This window comes from Podarcis liolepis (genome assembly GCF_965112155.1).
Source record: "Podarcis liolepis genome assembly, chromosome: 1".
NCBI classification, from domain to species: Eukaryota; Metazoa; Chordata; class Lepidosauria; order Squamata; family Lacertidae; genus Podarcis; species Podarcis liolepis.
In genome coordinates this window covers 45174710-45193307 of record NC_139554.1, presented here as the reverse complement: position 1 = coordinate 45193307, position 18598 = coordinate 45174710, and the positions used below count along the sequence as shown (strand labels likewise).

General features: G+C 41.2%; 1 protein-coding gene across 5 annotated transcripts in view; it reads right to left on the bottom strand.

Annotated features, from left to right (window-relative positions):
* The window catches only part of STARD9 (StAR related lipid transfer domain containing 9), a 107399-nt gene that overhangs the window by 44570 nt on the left and 44231 nt on the right, over window positions 1-18598 (bottom strand). For 3 of the 5 annotated variants that reach the window (XM_083504667.1, XM_083504665.1, XM_083504664.1), the window contains exons 17-22: window positions 15400-15451; window positions 13509-13646; window positions 11866-11948; window positions 10097-10203; window positions 3714-3907; window positions 992-1460 (exon numbers count right to left, since the gene is read on the bottom strand). In XM_083504667.1, the coding sequence (XP_083360793.1) occupies window positions 992-1460; window positions 3714-3907; window positions 10097-10203; window positions 11866-11948; window positions 13509-13646; window positions 15400-15451 (1043 nt within the window). Of the gene's footprint in view, window positions 1-991; window positions 1461-3713; window positions 3908-10096; window positions 10204-11865; window positions 11949-13508; window positions 13647-15399; window positions 15452-18207; window positions 18284-18598 lie in introns of all 5 variants that reach the window. The other 2 variants (XM_083504668.1, XM_083504666.1) reach the window with 2 other exon arrangements.

Here is an 18598-nt window from a genome sequence, read left to right as displayed (position 1 = left end):
CTAATGGGAATCAAACAACGTTGAAGATTATAGGCTCCTCATCCCTGAACCTACAGTATGATTGCAGGTTCTAACCCAAGATCATAGGGACAGTATTCAATTAAATATTTCAACCAGTGCGACAGGATTTCCCCCTTCTCCCCACACATGCCCTATACTGTCCCCAAATCTGATCTAGAGGGTTGAGGGAACCCCAAGTAGAGAGTTGGGGGTGAGGGGGAGAACATTCAGCTGGACAGGCAGAAATCCTTGCCCTGATAGAACAGTCTCCTTAGCACTATGTTGAATACAGTCCTATGTAGACAAACATACCAAATCAACAGAGTTATGAAGCACTAGTCTTTACCTGAATGGCCCAGCAATTGAGAGACCAATAGGAGGCCTTGACAAGCTATCAAATCTTGTTGGGATGAACCTGCTGACCAGCAAATCTTAATATGACATGGTCTGGATTACACTGGATCTGAGAGGATCTTAGTGTTTGTTGAACTGATATGTTCATTCTTGAAAACTGGATATTACTATATAGGCAACCTCTGAGCTACTGCAGGAAGTGTGGCAATTTATACAACATTTCACCAGTTCTTAAACAGGTGATTTGTTTCCAAGTACAAGTTTGGTCTATAAAGTCCTAAATGCTTTGGAACTACTGCATTTAAATAACAGCCTTCCACCTTCCAAGGCAAGAAAGGGGACTATGCTTTCTCTTATGGCAAGCAGCCTCAACAATTCCCTCCTCAGAGAGGTTTGCCAAGTGTTGTCCTGTTCTTTTCCAATGTCACATCAAAACTTTTTCATTTGCCTTAACTCTCACTCCTGTCTGTTATGACGGAGCTCGAATGATTAATCAACTAAAAGTTTAGTTGACACATCTGCTGATAAGACTGAATAAGCTTGGAGCCACAACATTTAACATGCACTTTGAAGTTAATGAAAAATGAGCTTTGTCAGAACAGATTAGTGTTTTGAGAAGTATTGTGCAAATATTCACCTGCAATGTGTTGGCTGATGATTTAAAAAGCTGTTTCTTCTGCATTGCAAGGAGCATGAATCTGATTCTGGCTGTGAACACTTGAAGTCCCCAGAAGTTACTGTGGTATCCTGGTCCAGAGACTGGGAATGTTTCACATTATCCTCATTAATCCAGCAATTAGCTTCTAAGTGTTCCAGGTTTTTCTTGGCCTCTAGCAATTTTTGCTTCTTCACAATCCTCTCAAGATGCACTTTAACCTTCTTCCTGCTTAAATGTCTTTCTGCTTTCTTCAAAGAGTATTTTCGTAAAAGTTCTAACTGTACCAGTTTCTTCTTGTTCTGTTCTGTCAGGGACAGGCCAGTTTCTGACTCCAATACGTTCTGGACTCCAGCTTCTGCATATGATTTGACTTCTGTCTGCACAGCAGATTCCTGCTGCTGTTGCTGGACAGCCAGCCGTTTCGTTTCATCAATGAGCCACTGCTGGTCTAGGAAAACAAACAAACAAATGAACAAACAGCATGAAAATGAGCAAGTCTTGTTAGTTCTGTTGTAATTTATCAACAGCACCGAGAAAAATCAACTCTATGTCAATTTTACAATTTGTTTTGAGAAATAATTTAAGCAAGATCAGCCTGACATTGTGGGTGTAGGTGCAGTGAAATTGTGGCGGAGTGGCCAAGGCATGCTGAAGCTTCAGTAAACACAGGACAACCAACTAGGATTCAAACAGGCCACAACTTTATTGATTACAGATGTCAGCAGGTTTTGGCACAGGCATTGGGTGTGTATCCTGAATCAACCAGTCTAGTCTGTCCGCTGGTTGATTATTTGGTTAACCAAAGTTAAGGACTGCCCTATGTCTTACATCAAATCAGGGTGAACTTCCCACCCAAGACCACCATTTTGAAGGTGTTATAGCCCATTAGCCACCTTCTGGGTGTCCAGACAGAAGCACCTCACCCTGGATCCCTTTAATGGGATATTATGATTCCTTGGAGGGGCAGGGCTCCCAACCTCCCAGTCCACCTAGACTACGGATCCAACCTAATGCCTTATCTGCCATCAGGTTGTGACAATTGCTATGAGGTAGGCAAAACCCTCAGACAAGCCCAATTTGTCTGCAGGCAAATTCCTCCCTGTCCCCGAATATGGCAACTCAAGATGCCCATAGCAAGGTTTTATGCAGGACCTACCGGCTCACCCTTGAGCAGTCCTACACATAAAGTGTGGGGTGGGTAACTGATGAATCCAGCATTGACTGAGGCCAAGGCCTAGGCACAGCTGGCTTTTATAAACAGGGAGTCCACTTCCTAAACCATGCTCCCAAGCTCGCCCGTGATTGCCTGCATCCACAGGTAAGCCCCAGCAGCCAGGGTGACTGACGGAGAAGAAGGTGACGTCCCCTTTTAACAGCACCAAAGTTGGGTCCCTGGGTGGCTTGCAATAATTAAAAATTCTGTATTAAAAACAGTAGTCCTAAAAACCAGTGGTCCTAAAACCACAGAGGCAAAGGGGGTTGTGGGGAGAAGGGAAACAAAAACACAACAGGTCTGGGATGGTAATCCTTGCTGTTCCAGTACCTTGGTTCTCGAACGTAATCCATTCTGCGAGTCCGTTCCACTTCCAAAACGTTTGAAAACTAAAGTGCAGCTTCTGATTGGCTGCAGGAGCTTCCTGCACTCAAGCGGAAGCTGCATTGGATGTTCAGCTTCCAAAAAAAGTTCGAAAACCAGAACACTTACTTCTGGGTTTTCGGTGTTTGGGAGCTGATTTGTTCATCAATTAAGCCGTTTGAGGACCAAGGTTCCACTGTACTTGAAACACTGGCTATTCTTGGGTGTGTTTTGTTGTTTTTGTTTTTTAAAGAAAGTGTTTTTATATAAATGAAACTAAAGTTTTGAACTCTGAAGTTTGAAGTATATATGTGTGGGTAACATATTTGGATCATACTAGGATTGTAATGTTGGGGAACCCCAAAAACAGATTTGTGGGGGGGGGCATATACACCCACCAAATTTCTGCTGGAAAAGTTTTCTACAGTATGTGATCAGTGATACTATAATACCCTAGTTGAGGCCCACACAGGGACAACTAACAGTGTTCATCTGGACATCTTAGTGATCAAGGGCCCAAGTTGTTCAGGGCTTTATACATCAACACATATCAACTTGCTCCTTCTTCTCAAGTATCCTCAGTGACATCCCCATGTAGCCAAATCTGATGGGCATTAAGCATATGTCTGCTGATTGGTTGGAATAATCACTGAGATTAACCTGGGAAAGAGGAGGAATAATGACACTGACAGCAGCAGGAGCAAGATCAAACAATGACACCCAAAGGAGCTGAAAAAAGTTGGGCATTCATATATCTTTTTTTTGTGGGAAGGGGGATTTCTACCCCATCCATAAAGCTATTTTTGACCTGAGAAATGAGACTGGGGAATATCTTATACAGCCTTAATTCAAATTTCTGCAGCTATATCCGAATTTTAAAGGCAGAGAGCATCTCAAGCTGGTAGTTTTAAGAAGGACAAGAGTGTATCTTAAAGTATCGTAGGGAAGACTCATCCAGCCAATGAATATAAAATATAAACTGCTGCTTGAGCGCTAACCTCACTTTAAGAATGATAAAATAATGGATGAAAGAAAGAAACCAGAGTAAAATGAGAAAATTATGCATCAACAGTGTAAGTAGGAAAAAAACGAGAATGGAAAGTGATAATGGGAAAGAAAACTCACTTTCTTTGATCCACTGATTGATTATGGCTTGATCATGCTCTAGTTCTTGCTCAGCTTTGATCTGCCCATCCAAGATCTGCTGTTGTAATTTTTCAACATACTGTTGCTGCTTTTGAATTTCCTTGCTGTGGAGAACCTCCGGGTTCTTCAGCTTTGACTGACAATCTTCATGTACAGCATCTCTCTGTTCACTGCTGGAAAATTTAAAAATAAAATTAAACCAGGAAAGCAACATTATTGCAGGTCAAACATATATCTCTTTAAATCGGTTTACGTTTCTGCCAGTCAAAATCAAAGTATCTAATTGTGCAATGAAAAGTTCAGGTCCTAATGAAAGATCCTAATGAAGGAGGATGGGTAAAGGAAAGGCTATGATGTGTATGTGTGTTGCATGTGTGTTTGCATGTGTGTGATGTCACAGTAAGGTCAGAATGTTGACGGGTAGCATGAAATTTAAAAGAAGCTTAATAGCGGGCTCCACATAGTAATACCACTAGCCACATAATAGTTATTTCATTTAAAAATATTTATAAACAGTTCGCAAAATACCAGCGTGGTGTACAGAAGATCAAAAATAGTTAAGCTGTTATTTTAAGGTAGTCAATGAACAATAATTCAAACTTTATTTCAGAAATGTCTTGAGTAAATAAAAAAAGGCATAAGAATGCATCTAAAAGTGTAGTTTATTGGAGCATGCCTTATTTCAAATGGCAACGAATTCCACATCAAGGGGGGGGGTGTCTTCTGCTACAGGTCATCCATCATGTTGACCAAGAGTGAGTCAGTCCCAAACCCAGGTCGGAACCCGTACTGGTACAGGTTAAGATAAACTACTTCATTCAACCCCCAAATGTTAACTACAGGGAGCACGCTAATAATCTATTTTAATTTTTATATTTAAATCCTTGTTATACTCATATTGTCTTTTGTATTTCTGATATTTTTATGATCTGTGATATTGTGTGTGTTGACGCTGGTCTGTGACCGTATTAATAAATTCAATTCAATTCAAACTACTTCGTTCATACTAGAAGAGCAGTAGCATCCACTCAGAAGTAGCACTCAAATTACCAAGGGAGGGCTGTAGAAGTCCCAGTCCTCTCATTCTGGCTGCAGGAGGCCCATGATTTGTCTAAAATTGGGGAAGTGAGGGGACAGAGCTTTGGGTTTCATTAAGAACTCCCTTATCTTTTGCTTCATAATCTGAGCACTGGCCAGAATGATGAGAAAGTTCCAAGGAATATACATAGCTGCCATTCTAATCTGTCTTTATATCATTAAGGCCATTTTACAGATGGGGATCTGAGGGAAATTTTATCAAGAATGTTTGGGAGAAAGGTTGTGAGAATCAGAGCAATGCACATGGAGCAGACAAAAGAAAGGAAAGGAATGATGGACCATTCTCAAAGTGGCTCCAGTTTATGCTGATGAGTCCCTAAAGACCTGCTCCCTGCCTTGCAGGCCTTTTCCCACCTCACCTGGTAGGGAGGGGCCCTGACTGATTCCAGCTACAAAAGCTGAGGTTGCTGAACGAATTCCTGGGCTGGGGTACTGTTATGGGGAGGTGGTTGTTGTTGGGGAGGGCGGTTGTTGCTATTTCTAATCAGTCAAGAGGGCTGGTTGAGATGGCAAGTCATCAAACACAATGCTACAAGGAGACATTAAACCCTAATAACGGAAAATGATCACACAAACATTCGCTCAGATGGTGTGTTGGGCACCTCAGCAGATTCTGCAATAACAGCATCAAGAGTGTTTTGAATGGTTTCATTCTTAAACTATATTGAAAACAATTTGCAGTGGACTCTATAGCTCCACTCACAGGGGTAGATAACAGCCCTCTGAACACTCTAAAGAGCTCTGCCAGATAACTTACCTGAGGAAGCAGAGGAGGAAGCACTTCATTGCTTCCTACACTACCATGAGGTAGGCATGATCATGCACCTCTAACTAATGTTCAGTTGGCTTCAGAATGTGTTGTGTGCAGATGGCAGCTAGTCTTCCCAACAGTTTAATCACACAACATTTGCAGGGATACCAGGCAGCCATACATGCTCTACAACACTGGAAAGAGCACTCATGAGCGACTGTGCCAAAAGTCTGTTGTAGTTCCTCATTCTAGAAGGCCAGGGCTTTCAAAATCCTCATGAGCATTCAGGAATCTCCCAGGTTCCACCAGAAAGTGCCCTGATCCTGACACTGGGGTTATTTGGAACCCCTCTCTCCTATTTTGAGATTGCCCATCTCACCTGGACCAAATAAAAAGTGAGGGTGTGGTCTTGCCATGTGTATAGGGCTGGTGGCAAACTAAGACAGCCCCACTGTTGCCAAGGTGGCCATGAAGTCCCAAGCCAACCCCACCCCACAGTCTCAGCTTGGACACTGAAATTGCTAAGACCACCATCCTGGGTTCTGTACCTTCCATACTTCAGTCAGAGAGGCTGCTGGCAACAGGGTGGACAGGATGAGCATAATCCCTCATCTGTCTCTATGGTCCAGCACCAGATACAAGCTGTATAAACCCACTCCAATGTGGAGTGGTATTCTTGTGATGGAATCTGTATGTACCATGGGCAAAACCCTTCTGGCCCTCTGGCCCATGCTGGTGCTGAACTGAGTACTCAGCCCATTCCATCTACTCAGGTCCAGTATCCAAGTTATCACCCTCATCCCTATCAAACCATGGAATAATGAGGTCTTCAGTTGCAGTGTGGCATCTGGCACCATTGCCTATTAAAATTCATTCTAAGCAAAAATCTCTTTACAAGTTTTTTCCTTGTAAAGTTTTACAACTTTTTATAGAAAGGGAAAACCCAATTTCCAATTCAAAGTTGTATGACTCATTATTAGAGACCAATATATTTATTGTGATTTGTATTTAACTGTTTCAGTCCAGCAAAATAACCAGCTAAGAGGGGCATGTATCATTAGCTGTTTTGAAGAATAGAAACCTGCTTTTTAAACCACCAGCAGCAGTTAAGATCCTCACTTAAAGCAATAATTTCATTATTTGCCTTTCCTTCTCCACTGCATGTGTGTTAGTGCATTCCCATACAAGAAGATTTTTGAGTTGAGTCGAAAATGTTTTGTGCTCAATTGGTACAAGAGTCTGTAAACATAGCCTGTGGAGATTCCCATAGCGCTCTCATGTTAGGAGGCAGATACTGTACAATAGCTGAAACTTCTGGACAGTTATGGATGTCAGTCCTGATGAAATGAATGGAAAGTGTACCCAGCTATCAATGTAAGGTGCATCCATTCTAGTTCTAGGATTATCTAGAGGCTATGAAACACCTGTTTGCCAAGGAGACAAATAAATGACCCTACACCTGGCAAGTCATAAGCCATATTTACTCCCAAGCTTTCTAAATGCATATGTCTTCCCCTCAGCTAAAGGAGAAGAAAGGCTTATCTAAAGTCTCTTGTGGCTCTAAACCAGGGGTCAGCAACCTTTTTCAGCAGGGGGCCGGTCCACCGTCCGTCAGACCATGTAGTGGGCCGAACTATATTTTGAGGGAAAAAATGAACGAATTCCTATGCCCCACATATAACCCAGAGATGCATTTTAAATAAACGGACACATTCTACTAATGTAAAAACACGCTGATTCCCGGACCGTCTGTGGGCTGGATTGAGAAGGCGATTGGGCCGCATCTGGCCCCCGGGCCTTAGGTTGCCTACCCCTGCTCTAAACTGACCAGAAGGCTCCTTTTACCCTTTTTCTAAAACATAAGAACTTGTCGTTTAAGCTAAACACCCCATTTAAATGGGAAGCTGTAGTTCAGCTCAAAAAGCAATTAGACCAATTCAAAGAGAACAGGTCTTTTAAAAGCTGTTAAATGAGAGGCTATTAACCTTCAAGCAGACCCCCCCCCGGCCTCCCCCCCCCAACACACAGAAGCTGCAGCTGAATGAAGATCAACTGCTGTACACCAGTCCTATTCATGGTCACCAAAGCATTTGCTAATGGACACTACAAAAGACAGGATATTAGGCTTTATGAACCATTCATTGCTCAGGTCTTGAAAAACAGCTGTTATAAAATGCAACAGTGCACACCGTATTATGATACAGTACTGCAGATCTCTACAATTTTTGCTATCTCAGTGATTAATGCCACAGAAGGAGAAAATAACTGAGGGGGTTGCATTACATAAAGTGTAGAAAGCATTGGTTTCTATGCTCCCGTATTTCCCAACAATTCTTAAAAATGTCAGCAGATTCAAGTACTCAATCCAAGAACAAACAGAAAATATCCTATATGTATTCAGAACACAGAGACAACTGCATTAAGTAGATTGGTAATAAAAATTCATCCAGCCTGATGCTTGCATCACATAGGTAATGCAGAACGCATGAGGCACCTCTACTGAAACACGAAAGAACTGGAAAATGGCAGGACCTGGGGCTTGGATGTCAGTCCCATCCACATCAATACTGTTTTTATTGCTATATATTCCAATGTTTAGGCATGGACACTTCACTGCCTTGAAGTATAATTGCTTGTTCTGTGGATAATCATTGACACAGTAATCTTAAGTAGCATGACGGCAGGTGTTCTGCCACAGCTCATCCCCACCCCAAACGTTCCACATGGAGAATAATGTCAAAGTAAATGCATTAAAATTATTTGTTACTATAAAGCAGGCCTCTATACTCCAAAATTTGCACAGGTGGTTGTTTTACTGGTCCACAGAAGCATCGTCACCCAGATACTGATACAACTCCAGCTTCTTTCAGGAAATGTTAAATCCCAGCATTTCATGCACTAAGAAATAAACCTACTAATCAGGTTTCCCTTCTTTCAAATTAAAAACAAAACAAAACAGTTAATGAAGCCTTACTGTGATTTTAAAACCCCCCAAAAACATTTACTCTAGAAGATATTGTCTTTTGCTTTGCCAGACCCGACTCTCATCATGGAATGACACAGGCAAAACAAACAAACTAAGGCATGGGGAGAACAGAAACCCTTTGTGGAATATAACCAACATTGCTCACTAGATTTAACAAAGATTAAAAGCATAATTACAATGATAGCATTCTTATCAATAAATAGTAATTAACACATCCAATGTTTATTTCCTAAATGTCACTGACCTTAAACCAATTGTAAGTACCAATTACCGAGAACATTTCCAGGATTATGAAAACAGCTGATTCATTTTTCATCTTCTCGTCCCATGCGTTAAATTGGCAGTCAGCATACTAAATCAGCCTTTTGTAGAGCCACGTTTTCTCCCGGCTGTTTTGTCACCAGCTTCCCAGGACTCTATTGTGTAACTCCCTCCCCTCTTCCCCAAAAACGCCTATAAGGCTTATGCAGAATCTGGCGGCTTCTACAGCATAATGCAGTTTTCAGTAGCTATGGCAGCCACAGCCAAGTAATGAAGCAGAATGCTTTGCTGCAACCATATATGGAGGCTTGGATCACAGAACCCAGGCAAAAGGCAAAATACAGTCCCTGAAAACCATCGTCAGATTAAAAAACAAAACAAAAAACAACTCAGCCAAATCAGATTCCCCGAGTCCCTAAATATTAGGTATAACTTAGTTTTGAGATTTTGAAAAACAGACTAGGGATGAAAAGAAAGCTATTCAGTATCCCTGCAAATCAATTAAGGCTAGCACTCAAAGCACTTAGGAGTCCGAGTTATAACACAACAAGCTCATCCATTGATTTGCATTTTTGTCCGATACCTCTCCCCCCGGCACATCTATCCAATCAAGAGGCTGTTTTCAATACCACACCATAACCTCAGCATAACACAGGAGCAGCAGCAGAGGACTACAGCAGCTGCGCAGGACCAGACATAAAATTTAACCCATACAGCACAGCCCAGGCTAGATACTGTTCTTTCTTAAAGCTCTTATTTCTATCATGAGACAGTGCAGCTGGGATGCAGACCCAGAATCATTAAAAGGAAAGAATAAGCTGTGTGTGAACTTCAGAATATACATTATGTAAACATTCCCAATGGTCTCCCCTTGTATTAAGAGTAGTGGGAAGGCTTCAGAACTGTGAAAGCGTGGCCATGCTACTATTAAAAAAATATGCATTTGTAGGCAACTGTATTGCTAAAAAGGAAGCGAAGATTATGGGTGGAATTCAACAATTTTTACAAATGTGATAGCATTTCAGTATGCCAGATGGAATGGCCACCTCCTTCCCTCATCCCGTGCTGTTCAGGGGGTTCTTCAGACACACAGTAGCTGATTTCAGGGGTCAGAGGGAGGAGGGGGGACAGCCCTACTGTGCAAGTGGAAGTTGACAGAGTTTGATAGATGAATTCTGCCCAATATCCTTGCAACCTTAAAAAAAATGAAATCAGCAGAATTCAGATGAATGTCATTTCATTTCAGTTAAATCCTTTTAAACATACCTTTCCGTTTCAGCTGGATAAAAGCGATGAAGATGGGAAGGGAAGTCACCATCCAAATCTAGCCATTCAAGAGATCTGCAACTCACTACAGAAGAGGACTCACTGATCTATAAAACAGAAAAGATGGGGAAGGAAGTAAATACCACAAGATGATTAAAGTAATTGCTAGAATCACTGTTGCGCGTTTTTTATGTAAGATACAGCCCCTGCTCCATAGAGCAGAGTGTCAATAATGAAACCTAGATTTAAATCCTACTTTCACGTCTTAGGCTGGGCCTTATATCCAAGCCAACCATGAAACAAAGAGCTTGGGTCCTCCTGGCTGACAATGATGGCTATAAATATGTACGCAGGAAGAGGACTTATGTTACATTCAGGGTTTCCCCAGTGATTCTGAATGCTAATGTGCACAATCTACTGGACACAGATTCAGCACAAACCCTAAAGAAGTGAATAGGAATCCTCAAAAGATGTGCCATTTCCCCTAAACCTGAATTTAATTTCAATGAGAACAAGAAAAGGTCCTGTAAAATTGTGCCCATTTCAGCTACTGTACAGCAGACCTACCACCTCAAGATTCCTGTGCTGCAGTTCCAACTCTTATGTGTGCGCGGGGGCACAATGCATGAAAGTATGCCAGAATCAAACTATTTGCTGCCTGCTGCTGTTTATTGATCGACAGCAGTACATGTGTACAGGATCTAGGGGTTTAAGTTGAGCAGAAGCATAGCATCAGTCAACAGTGTGATTCAGCAGCAAAAAAAAGTATGGCTATTTTATGAGCTACAGGGAACCAGGCATAGGGCCTTCTCGGTAGTGGCACCCGCCCTGTGGAATGCCCTCCCATCAGGTGTCAAAGCGATAAACAACTACCTGACATTCAGAAGACATCTGAAGGCAGCCCTGTTCAGAGAAGTTTTTAATGTGTGACATTTTTGTGTATTTTTGGTCTCCGTGGAAGCCACCCAGAGTTGCTGGGGAAACCCAGCCAGATGGGCGGGGTACAAATAATAAATTATATTATTATTATTATTATTCAGTGGAGGAGGGAATGCTTAAGGACTCCAGCATAAGAGAACCCTGAAGGACTCTGGAGGCCAAAGTCCATGTGGCATGCCACATCACCTTCTTCTGAAATTGCCCTTCTAGGAAGGACCAGAACCACTATACAGTGGTACCTTGCAAGACGAATGCCTCTATATGCCTCCACTATGCAGTGGTACCTCGCAAGACAAAAAACGCGCAAGACGAAAGAGTTTTCCGTTTTTTGAGTCGTTCCGCAAGACGAATTTCCCTATGGGCTTGCTTCGCAAGACGAAACGTCTTGCGAGTTCTTGCGAGTTTGTTTCCTTTTTCTTAAAGCCGCAAAGCCACTAAGCCGTTAATAGCCGCTAAGCCGTTAATAGCCGCTAAGCCGCTAATAGCCGTGCTTCGCAAGACGAAAAAACCGCAAGACGAAGAGACTCGCGGAATGGATTAATTTCGTCTTGTGAGGCACCACTGTATAACATGTGACCCAAACCACCATCCTGACCAAACAACGCAAAGGACACCACAGTCAATGGTATCAAGTGTGATGCAACAGCAATTCCCTAACCTTTTCTTTGGGGCATGCTGTCGTTTTAGAAGGTACATAAGTTTTCTGCTGGCAAATAAGTAACCATGGAAAGCATTAGTTGTTCTCATATTTACTACAGAGTACTGACATTAGCAGTCAATGAAACAAGGGGCGGGGGGGGGAGGAGCAACAAACAATACTTCAAACTTACGGATCGTCTTTGTCTTAAAAGGGCAGCCTCAGCTGGGTGGTTGAACCTAAATTTGTGAGCTTTGCCCAGAATAACCAGAGCTCCTAAAAACAGGAGTAAGAAAAGGCAAATTGAGAAACTACCAGTTATTTAATCTGTTATGCAAATATTTGACTTTTCCTGTGTATTTATAGTACATTTTACTACAAATAAGGTATTTTTTAAAGCTACAATTAGATATAACATATTATCTGTTATTAACAATTTATTTTTGTTAACAGTCTAATTCTGAAAATATTCTAGTAACAAAAAGACATTTTAGATCCCACTTTGGAATTAACTGGGCTTCTCAAATTTTTCAAAATACCTTGAACACTTTTTTATTTTTATTTTATTTTATTAATAATATTTTTATTAAAGTTTTAGCCTTCCTTCATAAGGTAAATGCCCAATCTCCTTTGATCATTTTGGTTGCTTTTTTCCTGCAGATTTTCCTGCTCAATTGTATTTTTATTTTAACTATACATGGTATTCCAAATTCAGCTGCACCATAATGGTATCATGATGCTGGCAGATTTGTTTTCATTCTCTTTCCAAGCAGCATTATAAAATTATTAATACAGATACGCCACAGTATGTTCACCACTGCCAGCAAGCACTGCATGTAGGATGAGACTTGCACACCAGTGCTGAAGGCACCTTTATAGTGCTTCTACGAAAGGAAATAACATGGCATCAGCAATTTAGCTGAAAGATATATAAGAATAAGTGGAAGTTAACAAGAAAGATGAAACCTGAAGTAATGTTATGTCTAAACCAAGCTGTTAGGCATTTGATAAAAATACTTAAAGTCTGAGGCATAATATATGAGAACTAGAAAATAAGAATTGAAATAAGGTAATAAATTGCTGCTTATAATTTTATTATGGAGAACGCAGGAAAGGGAGATGTGAGGAAGTCCAGATAGTTGTGAAAAAATGATGTATGAACAGTTATGATTTTTTTTATTTTATGTTTATGTTTTTGTCTACCTATGTTTCTTTTGTCTGTTACTTTTTGGTGAAGGTATTGTATATGTTTGGTGATTTTCTTCTGTTTAAAATTTGCAATAAAATATTTTAAAAAAAAATTTAGTGCTTCTACTTTGAAATTTACTTGAAATTAAATGAGATGAATCCAGAACTTTAAGACTACCAATATATCTGGTGCATCACATCATTAATATATTCACAACTGAACTCAAGAGACATTCAGCTATTGACTTTCATTAAAAATATCTGAGGCACTGAGCCAAAGCTATCAGGTATAAGCAGCTGAAATAAAGCTAATGTGTTTTACAGAAGGAAGTATTCATCCTGGGGCTTGTCTTTAAAATTCCAATTTAGCTAGGGTAGCCTAGAGTAAAACAAATATGAGTACAGAGCAATTATTGCAGTCACAAATTTCTATAACAACAAATGATATGCAGTGTAGGCCCATGTTCTCAGACGTTCCACTGAAATCAGGAGTGCTCACTTCTGAGAAAACATGGCTAGGATCAGGTCATGCAATGCTTCAATGTACTTTATAATCCTGTTCCATAAATCTGTTCTCAAATCATTTTACATATCTACCAGGTGTGCTTGACAGCAGCAGTACTGTAAAAGAAGCAGTACAGGATTTACCTTGCGACAAACGAACAGAACCTGTGACTTCATGACCATTCACAACGCAATGCGCTCCCTGAAGAGGCCGCAGAGTCACAATCCCATGCTGGTTGTCTACAACGCAATGGTCCCTTTCAATGCACTGACCCTGCAAAACTGCAAAACACGTGGATTTATTATTTATTTAATTATTGTTGTTTTTCGCGGGGTGGTGAAGGAGAAACATCCATTATTTTCTTTGTACAAAACTCCAGTGCAAATATACAGAAACACTAGGAATCATGCTATTTTTGTTATTAATTTGTACTACCCTTAAAATAATTCATGCAATGCGAGGAAAATTTATGACAAGTCTCTGCCAGATGGCTCACAATTTAAGCAGCACAGTTATATTCTTGAAGAATTAGGTTAATCTACTATACAAGATTTAAATTTATTCTTCGCAAATGATCATTCTAACCAGTTTTTGAAAATAAAACCAATTGTTCTGAAGGCTGCTCTGTACTGCTCTGTCCATTTGTTTCCTGGTATAGTACAGCAAACATGTTATTTTGTTTCCAGTTTGTGATGCTATTTTAATAAACTTTTATTTTTTACTTGCTTTCTATGTGAGACACAGTGCAAGAAATTTGTGACAAGAAATCAAAGTGAACATTCAATAAACAGGTCCTGGCGTTCAGTTCTTCATCAGATCACCCTCGCATTCTCCATTTGATTAATTTCTGTCATGTGTAATTTTGACCTTGCTATGGACTATTTGTTGGTCTCCGTATTTGCAGCCGGGCAGGAATTTGTTTACCAGGCCAATTGGCGCCAGTCCGGGGGTTGTGTCTACCTCACTACAATACTCACAACTTTGGTGGTTTAGGCATTAGATAAACCTTAGTCTTGGCAGGGGCGGAGGAAGGGGTGTGTGGAGGGTGTGGGCCGCCCTGGGTGTCACCACTGAGGGGGATGACAAAATGCTGGGTGGCACTTACCGCGGGGCCTGCAGCGTGCCTGAGCCACGTGTCTCTCTCCCCGCTGCCTCCCCCCCCCCAGTTGTAGAGCAGCTGAGTGGGAGGAGGCAGGCAGACTCCGGAGGCTGTGCCCTCACTCCTATGGGCTGCTCGCCCCGCCCCTGGATGCACCGCCCCAGGCGCCCAAGCAGCTTCCTCCACCGCTGAGTCTTGGATGGAGGGGAAGCTATGGCCTCTGCCTACCCCTCCAAATGTAATGGTATCTCACGAAAGGGATCCAGGAGCAGTTACTTCTGACCTTATGCCCAGGCGGGGGTTTGGGCCACAGCACACCTCAAGACAGCGATCCCTGTGGGGGTCCTTCTATCTGATGTAAGTCATAGCCCTGTTGGGTGGCCCAGGGTTTCACTTCCGGCAGGTGGGCCAGAAGTCAATGGTTGTGGCCCAATGTCTATGCAAAAACCCTTGCATCTGTAACCAATGAAGTTGTGGCCTTATCTGACCCAATGAGTTGTGTCTGGTTCTTTCTAATTAGCAGAGATGCCATGTCCGGTTCTTTCTAATTAGTAGAGATGCCGTGGGGTTGTGGAACTTTGGCACTCAATACACAGGTCCTCTCAGAGTTGCAACACTTTTAAAACATCGGCCTCCAGTTCAGCAGAATGCCTGTATAGACCCAATAAAAGAACACCAAAAGTACCAAAAAGAGGCCAAATCATTATGGGGACCTTGGGGTAGCTATCAGCACATCACCCCCAAAACCAAATTAACTTTTCCCACAGCTCTAGCATATGCATGCTAACCTCTCCTACCAGGTCTTACTCCCCACTGGAGTGAGGCAACTGGACACAATTCTTGTTAGGTTTGGTGTAGGTTTTGGGGAAATCGCAGGATGTTGCATTTCTCATGATTTCTCTGCAAGAGTTTGGGGTCTCCCTCATAATTCTTACCGATATCCTGTTCCTGGTTTGAATCACTTCTTCCAATTTTGGTTGTTCCTTCCTACAAAATTGGAACAATCACAGTAAGTTATTATTATTATTACTATTTTAAAGAGACTTGGATAGATTTATATATTCCTTCCACGCATGTGTGCAGATTTTTATACTTCGTTGTGTAACATTTCCACTACATTTATCAACTATCTGCTTGAGGCAAGCGATTTGGTTTTTAAAATTTCAGGTGAGAGAAATGACTCTAAACAATAAGATTCAAAAGCCTATGGACTTCACATGGTTCAGAACATTTAGATTTTCCAGCACGAACTTTCCTGATGCATTTAATTAGAAAGTATTTCTTCACACAGTGCACAGTTAAACTATGGAATTGACTTTCACAAAGGGTGGTGATTAGAGGATTAGACAAATTCATAGAGAATGAAGTTTGCAGTGGCTACAAGACATTATAGTTATATGTTCTACCTTTAGCGAGAGGCCTCAAGTTTATAAAACCATACCATGTGGATCTTGGCTTGCTCTGTGTTGCAATGCTAATTTCTGCTATGCTACATAAAATGTTTCATCCTTCTGAATTTTCTCATAACAAGCTATCTACCATATTTTAGCCTTCTAGGTGGTTTGGAAGCATTTAAAACACAAGATTTCAAACTTACACTCCAACTCTAAAATCTAGCAAATCTATTACTGAGCACTACAATTTTAACACTTATCTCCTGGCATAAAAAGAGCTACTCACTCAGAAGAATAAGGTATCATTTGCTATGTAAAATATTTTAATGGTCAACATGCTTGTTATTCTACACGCATCCTAAATCACCTTTTTTAAAAGGGTAATAAAAGAATGCTGGGATAAAATTGAGTAGCATACTTAAGTGCCATTGATTTCAATAAGAACCACGAATTATGAACTGGATTACAGCCTTAAATTAATTAAGACAGATCTTATTTCCAAATAAAACAGATGAAGAAATAATCCTTGCCTAGAAAAATTTGCAGATAACAAAAAAGAAAAAAAAGAAAAATGAAACCTAGTCCCCACAAGAGCTGAAGTGAAGGGTGGCAAATCAACGGATAACACTGTAGAATAGTAACACAGTTATTAAACATAGCAATGATGAGGGAATTATATTCATGTGTAGTGTTGTATGAGACTCATATGGGAAAAATGATTAGTTGCCCTAACAAACTTCTTATGTAAGAAAAGTTACAAAGATGCAAGAAGTTCAGCCCCTGCTTCTTCAGAATATTTATCAGCAGATCAGAAAAACATCGAACAACCGCTGCCTAAATTAAGTTCTGAGGGTCCAGAAACCTTTTCAGACGTATTTTCTGAACACATGTTCAGCAAGTTGACATGAGGAGATGGCATGCAAAAGAAAGGACACAAAATAAAAAGAAAATTGAGAGGGAGACAACAAGGTGAAAAGAAGTAGAAGAAATTGAGGGGGGGGAGAGAGAAGGAAGCTTATAAATATTTGAGAACCTAAAGAAGCAGAGATAAAAAGGTATGGGTGGGGCCCAGAGCAGAGGAAGAATATGCTTTGGAGAAGAAAGGGAAGGGACAAGGGGTCTGTTTGTACCCTGTGTTCCCAAGTCCCCTCAGAAACATGGAGCTGGCCCTTCTCCTCCTTAGAGCTTGCCAACCTTCATTCTTATTAACCCTCCTCCTACTCATACTGCCCACCTCACACAGACAATGCTGTTTCAGCCACAGCAGCAGAAAGCAAGGCGGAAGGAAGTGCTGGACTGCAGAAGCACAGCAGGATAGATGCTAGGGAGATGCCCTGGATTGTGTCAATTGTTTCCCTGCAACTTGCCTGGACCATCCAACTGCCTCAGTCTCCCTTCCTCAGCTTCCATTCTCCTCACATTCACAGTGCTGCTGCGATGGCCCAGCTCTCAGAAGTATGCCATCACACTATAGTTTGCAGCACCAGTTGTCTACAAGCATGTGAACTACAATGTGATGACAGCATTGCACAAATAAATATGTGGGATAAACTTCTTTGTGAATGTGTTTTGCTTTTAAAAGTAAGGTATATGTATATGTGGGACGCAGGTAGCGCTGTGGGTTAAACCACAGAGCCTAGGACTTGCCGATCAGAAGGTTGGTGGTTCCCGTTGCTCGGTCCCAGCTCCTGCCCACCTAGCAGTTCGAAAGCACGTCAAAGTGCAAGTAGATAAATAAGTACCGCTCCGGCGGGAAGGTAAATGGTGTTTCTGTGCGCTGCTCTGGTTCGCCAGAAGCAGCTTAGTCATGCTGGCCACATGACCCAGAAGCTGTGCGCCGGCTCCCTCGGCCACTAAAGCGAGATGAGCGCCGCAACCCCAGAGTCGGTCACTACTGGACCAAATGGTCAGGGGTCCCTTTACCTTTATATGTATATATATATGTATCTAAATAAATAAATAAATAAAATCTGGACCTAGTTCACACAAAAAGCAAACGTTCCTAGATATGTGAATGTCAAAAGACACATTATATATAAGGTATGCTATTTTTCAAAAGATAAAACCAAGGATTATGTGAGCCCTGTCCTGAGAGAACATTTTAATTATAATTTCTCTCCTAAATATATTCAGGCTCTTTGTCACAAGTAAATCCTATACTTTTCTTTTTACGCAAAACTGCTGCCACACCTGGTAGACATTGTAAAATACAGGTAAACAAGAAGAGTGCAAGGGTTAAAGCACCTCTCATGTAGCATGATCTAGAGCAGGCTTCTTTTCCTTTGCTATTCATGCGAGATAGCAAGACAGCACTGTTCACTTTGTAGAGGAAAAACATTAACATTTTACCTTCTTGCTCCTCAGTTGAAGGTAACAGACACCTGAATCTAAAAAGGCAAAGCATAAAGAAAAGTAAAGGCAGCATCTAGAAGCAAAGAAAGAGGGGACAAAGTTGTTAGTGCAGCGTAAATGAAACAGACAAGAGGGTTTAATGAAAATCCCTGTTAGTGAGTATGCAAATAAGGTTTCTTTCTATATAAAGATATATTCAATCTCTCTCAGGTATTGCAAAATTGGCTCTTGTGCAAAAGTGACTATGAAAGCCATTCTTTCTACTATGTCAGAACTGATTAGACTTCTTGATTAGACTTCTCGTAGTCTCAGCAACTAACAAAGGGAATAAACATTTTGAAGAAGTCTCGGCTTTCTGTTTCAGTGGGACACCAAGGGGAATATGGGG